General features: G+C 32.8%; 1 protein-coding gene across 1 annotated transcript; it reads left to right on the top strand.

Moving 5' to 3' along the window:
• The first annotated feature begins 4,848 nt into the window (after positions 1-4,848).
• Positions 4,849-6,325, top strand: LOC123192359 (dof zinc finger protein DOF5.7-like). Its single transcript, XM_044604888.1, has one exon. The coding sequence runs from the start codon at positions 5,097-5,099 to the stop codon at positions 6,117-6,119; it is 1,023 nt and encodes a 340-aa protein (XP_044460823.1). The 5' UTR covers positions 4,849-5,096; the 3' UTR covers positions 6,120-6,325.
• The last annotated feature ends 1,719 nt before the right edge of the window (positions 6,326-8,044 follow it).

The following is an 8,044-nucleotide window of genomic DNA, read 5'->3' as shown; positions in this document are numbered from 1 at the left end:
CTAAAAGGTGAGGTGGAAAAAGCATAGAAAGACGTGCATGAGAGAGCAACTTGACAGGGGAGAAATAAGTGAAAGGAAGAGTGGAGGAAGTTCCACTTACTGAAGAAACCACGGCTTTGCCGACATTTTCTTCTCTAACAGAACAAAATGCACGTTGAATAAAATAGAATTTTGATTTGATTATGATAATCAATCAATCAATCAATCAAATCAGAGATTGACAGCGACATAACATTTATCCAAGTTTCGTATTTTGCAAATGTGTGTGTGGGAGCAATATTAAATTTTCATTTAGTTAAATAATGAAAGTCATAAATTGAAATGAATTTGTTTACCCGACAAGAAGTAATGTCATTAAAAAGACTTATCTTTTTAGACTTAATTTATTTTGCTTTGGGAATCATCTAAAAGGTGCTTCATTCTTGAACTCCAAATCCCAAAACAAACCTAACAAAAAGGTCAAAATTTCCAACAACTAAACGTAACGAATGTCACTAAATATTAAGCTTTTAATATGCACAAATAAAATTGAATATTTTTATGTTTTTTTACCAACCAAGTAGATGTTGAACATTTTTAAAATAGTAAATCTAAACTGTAACTGAAATTCGGGGCAGAAGATTAAGAAAAGGAAGTTGTGAGAAATTAGTTGCAGTGCTTGAATGGTTATTAAAATTAAAAATAACAAAAAAAGGAAAAAAAATATAAATAATTGTGGATGATATTAATGGAGGAAGTGGAGAAGAGGAGGTCCGTGAGATGGTAACGTATGAAGTTGGAGTGGGTGATAAGTAAGAGAAGAAAACCCAAGTATTTAGAATGTGAGTATGTGCGTAGTTTGTGGTTTTTCATCTCACGGGAATTCACCCACCCCTCCTACCCTCTCACGTGTTCTTCTTCTTCTTCTTCTTCCTCTCTCCTCATCTCGATCAGCTGGATTCTTATCTCTTTTCTCTTCAACTCAACTTATTTGATGATGATGATTAAGTTGACTTATCTACGTTTACTTGTAAAATAGGCATGCATGCATGAGGAATATAGTCATGACTAAAATTATCATCTGATGGTAAAACATAAATTATAGTTTGATTATTACCTAAAACTACTTAGTAAGATGAGAAATCATTTGCAACATGATACTTCAATATATTTAATTTTAAATTTCACTTTTGACCCTTAAATAATGGATACTTATCGTTATTTCTCGAATTTCTGATTAATTTCCACTAACTCATTGATGTTTATGTGTTTTTTTTTTTTAAACTAATTTTTTAAATAATTTATGATATTTTATCAAACTCCCCATTTGTATACAAAGTATTAACATATACAAATTATAGAATAATATAAGTTTACAAATTAAGTAGAGATCCCAAAAAAAAAATGTGATTATTTATACAATAAAATTATGCGTACTTATTTTGAATATACAAATAAATATATACTTAATGTGTATCACATGTGATTGAGTAATTTTGAATTGAAGATAAAATAACATTTAATCACTTAAAAATATATATAAATATATATATTTATATACTTAAAATAGATTAACATTGTATTATTTTTATTTATATCTTAACACTATTAATTCTAAGATGATGTTATATATATTTTACTATTTTGATAAAATTAATGTGGTCTTACAGGCTTGTAGCCACATGAGTTGTAATTGAAATCATCAATGGATATTATATATATTAATATTTATATAATGAAAAAAAATCACATGTCAAATGTTTGTAATTTGTAATACATATATTTTTATGTAAAATAAAACTATAAACAAACAATATATTTTTGTTTTCGGTCAATATTTGCGGTGATAACACTTTTGAACAATAAATAAACTCAGTTAAGCAGGAAGTACCCTAAAGAGTAGTGTGAACTTTTGACTTTTTGAATTGCTGAAGCAAAAATGGCTAATTTCTAGTGTCCATACTTGCTGCATTCAGTTGCAGAAAATATGAAAATTGATGCTAAAAAATTGTAAAGACGTCACTCAATTTCCCATAACAAAGTCAAAAAAAAAAAAAAAAAAAGGCTCCCCAGAGCTCCTGGTTCTCATAAAACTTTTCTTCAACAAAATTTACTAGAAGACAAACAAGTTAAAAAGAGTTGAACATAAAAAATCCAGTTGTAAAACTTGTGAGAAAGGTGTCTTTTGCGGTTTTATTGCAAGTGTCTTTAGAATTGTACTTTGATCTCTCTGCTTCTTGGGCTGATTTAACCCTCATAAATAACGAAAAAAGTCAAGGACCAGCTACTTTGAGAAGGTACGTATGGGTCTCTGAATACAATTTAATTGAGAGAATTGAATAAGCCTGTCGTTAATGAATGAATACATATTGTTGCCCTAATTAAAAGGTTCATATCATTTAATTTGTAGCACCTTCTTTTAGTTACTGGTCTCCTTCTGAGGACAAATCTATGGAGAAAAGTTATTATCATTAACCTCTGTTATTTATTATTAATATGGAGCTGGTGCGAACAGTTTTAACAGGAACCTACATTCAATATGGCAAGAACTTGTAGATTGTGGACTAAAGATGCATTAATTTCTAATAAGTTGAGATTAGATTTATACAGAGAGTGAGGTGTAAGATTTTATAGGTTGCCAAGTAAGAATGGGTTAAAAGGGACGTTACATGGGAAGGAATAGACAATGGTGGTCAGTGTGGCAGAAGCCCATTGCTGCAGTGTCGGGCAGGAAGGAAGAGCCGGTGAAAAAGAAGAATTGCTACTTTGCTTTGCTTTTCACTGACTCAATTCTTCATCTTTAACCTACCTATCTGCTATTACCCTACTTATTGCTTTCAATATCTCGTATATGAATAATATTTACGAATGGGTATACAAATACGAATATTTCTCCTGGTATTTCATTAATAATATCAACTTAATCACGCTTAGGGAATTAAGATAAAGGCTTTTTCTTTTTAACTCACTTTTTATAAAATTCGAATATAAATTATTAGATATAATTAAGAAACTTATAAGTGAATTCATTTTGGAAAATTGATTTCAATGAATATTTGACAATTAACCATTTTGCCAAAGCATTGATCATTGGGAAATTATTTAGGGTGTCGTTAGATAATTTTTTATTATCAAAAAAGTAAAAAATTACTGCAAACATTAATTACCTAATAATTATCACGGTTATTTAAAAATAATAAAATTGTTGTGACCTGAACTCCCACATCGCTCCCGTGCAGTCTACTGAGTGTATATATAGGCAGGGGCCAGAAGCCTTTAACTCAACAGACGCGTTTTAGGAATAAAACCGTGCGGGTCTGAAGCCCAAAACGGACAATATCTGTTGGGCTGTTTATAACACGTTATCAGCACGATTCACGATGGGGGGGTGTGTTGTGAGCTGAAGTCTCACATCGCTCCCGTGCAGTCCATTGAGCGTGTATATAGGCAGGGGCCAGAAGCCCTTAACTTAACAGACGCGTTTTAGGAACAAAACCGTGCAGGACTGAAGCCCAAAGCAGACAATATCTATTTGGTTGTTTATAACACATTATCAGCATGATTCGCGATTGGGGGGGGGGGGGGGGTGTGTTGTGACCTGAAGTCTCACATCGCTCTCGTGCAGTCCACTGAGCGTGTATATAAGCAGGGGCCAGAAGCCCTTAACTCAGCAGACGCGTTTTAGGAACAAAACCGTACGGGCCTGAAGCCCAAAGCGGACAATATCTGTTGGATTGTTTATAACAAAAATATTATTAAAATTTTGTTTTATTTACCTAATTATTTTCAAATATCTTTCAGTTATTAATTAAAGCTGAACATATTCCTACCTTCAAAGATTGAAATTATTTTAATAATTTTTTAATGTATGTATATATATATATATATATATATATATATATATATATATATATATATATATATATAAATAAATAAAATATTAGTTATCAAAATCTTTTATTGTCTAACAAATCAAACAAGTTAATGTTAAAAATAAAAAATAGATTATTGGAATAATTCATAATTACTTTGAACCAAATACCCTTAAAAGTACGTTCCAATTAATTTTATGATGTTATTATTATTATAATTCAATTAAATTTTTAATAAGTAATATTATATGTATCCATTTTGGATACATAATTATTTATAAACTTATATATATTATTATATGATTGAGTGTTATTTTATCATTAATTTAAATTTATCTAATCATATAATGATACATATAAGTGTGTATATATTTATGTACTAAAAATAGTTACAGATGATTTTATGTTTGTGGTCCACATGGCATCTTCCTTTCCATGCATATTTTTTAAAAATAGCCAGCAATCTCATCTCCAAATTAATCTTAGGATTACTTAAATTCATGCACATGCATATGACTACTCACTGTATCCTCGGGGCTTTTTGTTTTTCTTTTTTTCTTTATCACGGTCGAAAGAGATAAAAAAGACACTAATGAAAAGGTCAAAGTAGGATCAACTTCCAATGTTGTATAAGTCAGTGTAAAACTTATCAATTAAAATTGAGGAATTTATGTTATAATATGAAAAAAAGAAAAAAAAAATAATCTGATTAAACGAAGAAAATCGATGAGGCATACATAGTAACTAATAAAATTATTAATAAACTTTCTAGTATTGTAATCTCTTTTGAATGAAAAATTAATAATTACATCTATATTTTTCCCAATAAAGAGATTAATCTTATTTCAATTGTTTGATTACCGCAGTTGTTTATCTTTCTCCCGAATCAGTTTCAGATTATTTGTTTTAATTTTCAATTTGTCTCTATTTTCTCACTTTCTTTTTATCTTTATATAGAGAGAGACAGACCGACTCCTTTTTTAAATTCAAGTGAGATCTCCTCTTTGTTTCTTCCATCAGCTTTATTTATTCCCATTAGATCTCTCTGTGATGAATATCACAAGACCCCATCAACATCCTCTACTTCTCCACACTCATGCATGAAACTATTCAATTGAGTATCTTTGCCTCTGCAAAAGGAAACGGAACTTCAACAACAATAACAACTCACCCAACCCAACTCTGCTATTAGTTTCCGTTTTCCTACTTTCCCCCACTTCATTCTTTCCAAAACAACCACCACCCATGATGTCACCTGATCATGTTCTGGCGAAATCATCATCACTTTACAACAAAGAAGATAGCCAAAATCCTCAGAACAACCGAAAGCCATCCTCAACAAGGCCTCAAGAGCAAGCTCTCAAGTGTCCCAGGTGTGACTCCCCCAACACTAAATTTTGCTACTACAACAACTACAGTCTCACTCAACCCAGGCATTTCTGCAAAACTTGTAGAAGGTACTGGACCAAAGGCGGAGCCTTGCGCAACGTTCCCATTGGCGGCGGTTGTCGCAAGAACAAGAAAATTAAGTCTTCTTCAAGGCTCTCCGGTGACTCTAAAGACTCCGGTTCAACTTCAGAGATGGGTGGCTTGAAGTTCTTCCATGGTCTCTCCCCAGCCATGGACTTTCAGCTCGGTGGGTTATCATTTCCAAGGATGAACGTCGTTAACCCTTCTGGACCGGGTATTTGTACCCGGTTTTCTTCTGTTGGAGATCATAGTAACCCTTGTTTCAGTCTTGATTCTACTGGCGGCGCCGGTAATAATTTGATGGGGTTTAACTTGAATCCACTTCCTTCTGTTAATAATAGCTTCAGTGGTGCAATTCAAGAAATGGGTGGTTCGCTAAATGTTAACAGTAGTCTAGCTTCTTCAATTGAGTCTTTGAGTTCTATAAATCAAGATTTGCACTGGAGGTTGCAGCAGCAAAGATTGGCTATGCTTTTTAGTGGAGATCACACTCAAAAAGAAAACACTCTCTCTTCTTCAATTGCTCTCGAGAACCAGCCGCAGAAACCACAACCCATTTTGTTTCAGAACCTGGAGATTGCGAAACCTCAGGTTACCGGTGGTGGTGTTGGGGATAATTCAAGAAAAGAAGGTGCCAGTAGTTCGGCTACGACTGAGTGGTTCTTTGGTAATTATGAACCACTGGGTGCTTCTTCCACTCCAACAACAACCAGTAGCGGTAACGGCAACGATAACGGAAGCAACTGGAATGGCTTTCAAGCGTGGAGTGATTTTCAGCATTACAGTGCTTTACCCTAGAGGTAGACCTAAAAGGATGATGAACAATTAGAACAGGATTTAACCAATGAGTAATATCTGATCACATAATATTACGAAACTCATTTAGGTATATATTTGATTGTTCCTATTATATTAGGTGCAAAGGAAGATGAGATAGTGTTTTTATATTTTGTACAATAGTACTCTTAAATGTTGATGTCAATCTATTGTTTATGTTTATGCTGCAGCTGATGCCTGTTATATTTAATCTTTTTCAAGTAACCTCAAACATGATAAATTAGCTTGAGTGACACTAACACATAATCTCAAGAAAGCTACAGTTTGATCATGTTTAAACATTAATCAAATCTTCTCTCATTAATCTCTTTGGGATCAGTGATGGATTTTAAATTATTATTAATGGACTTAATAATCTATCTTTGATTTGTTTGATGTTGGGTCAGCATCAAAAACTTTCAGTCTTTGTGTGATTCTCTCTTTATAAACATATAGCCAGAAACTGAGACTCAGGCATCTCAGCTACTGCACAATGTCGACATATATATATATGAAAGTTTTCAGAGTACCCAGTTCGTAGCTGCTTAGCCCTCCAGTGTTTAGCATATAGCCAGCTGCTAGCTTCCTCTAAATTTTCTATCGACCTTACTATTTTATATTTTCTGTCTGTACCTAGGGCTCTTTAATAATTAGTTGCAGCGTGGTTTCATTTGGAGTGTCTGAAAAAGTGGTGGTTTGAAAGTGTATTGAATAAAAGACTGTCAACCATTTGAGTGAATTTATGGGGGAGAAAAGAGGGCCGGGGGATGGCTTTGGCATCTGAGAGGGTTTAGGGTTCTTTTGTTTGACAGTCTCGAGGAGTGAGCCTCTCCCTGCTAATTGCAACTAAGTATATCATATATATATATATATCGTCTCTCTTTCTTCCTTTCTTTACCAGGGAGAAACAAAGAAAAGTTTATTTTGCTTATCTTTACTCATTGCTTTGTGAACATAAGGGTCCCCCAATCTTTCAAAATGATTTCACCATGTGTTGCGTTAATCTTAATCCCATTTCCTTTAGGGATTGGTACATCAAAAGTTTAGCTTAAAAGAGGGTAAGTTTTTGTCCACGCCAAATGCTTAACTATATGGGGATTTGGGATCAAGAACATTAATAATAGAAACTTAACCCCACAAGCTTTTTTATCTGAAGATCACTCTCTGTCTCCATCTTCAATACTAGTGTTGGTTACAGGCTGTAAACAATGCCATTGCCAGCCTATATAATATTTGTGTTCCATACTTTTTTGTCTCTCCAGATATATTTGTATATTTATTACTTTACAATCATTTTGATTTTACCATTACATACATGAAATGAATAAATAATTAAAATGAAAAATATGGGGAGAAAAATTGGTTGGCTGAAGGGGAGAGGAAGCGTGAAGAAGAGAAGCTGGTGAACATGATTAACGTGAAAGAAAGAAACTTTTGTTTGAGTTTTGTGTCAACTGTCTTGCGAGAACCTCATGACATTAATGGATGTGTTATTCTCCACCTCATCCTTTTTGTATCTACTATGAATTCTACAGCTAATCCATACAATTTTTATACGGTTCTTTTTTTTTTTTTTAATAGGAAAAAATTAATATCATTTCTTTTAAATTAAATATAAACAACATTAGCGGATAATTACTAAAAGAGCCAAATATGCCAGGTTTACTCTAAAACACCGCTTTGATATATATATATATACATACATACACACAATTTTTGGAGGAACTTGTGGTGATGATATAACGTATATGTAGTGTTGGATTTGAGAAATGATAAACGGGAAGAAGAGTTGTTTGTAATGTAGTGAGAGTGATTACGTGGGATAGAAAGAAAATTAGAAGCGAAAACAGGAAAAATGTTTTCATTTCATCACACTTTTTGGCATTTTCTCTTCTTATATTTAACAT

Source organism: Mangifera indica, chromosome 1, assembly GCF_011075055.1.
Source record: "Mangifera indica cultivar Alphonso chromosome 1, CATAS_Mindica_2.1, whole genome shotgun sequence".
NCBI classification, from domain to species: Eukaryota; Viridiplantae; Streptophyta; class Magnoliopsida; order Sapindales; family Anacardiaceae; genus Mangifera; species Mangifera indica.
The sequence above is the reverse complement of the archived record's forward strand: the minus strand, read 5'-3'. Positions and strand labels throughout refer to the sequence as shown.

Excerpts from the sequence above, each read along its gene's own strand:
- LOC123192359 (XM_044604888.1), top strand. The coding sequence starts at position 5,097 with ATGATGTCACCTGATCATGTTCTGGCGAAATCATCATCACTTTACAAC.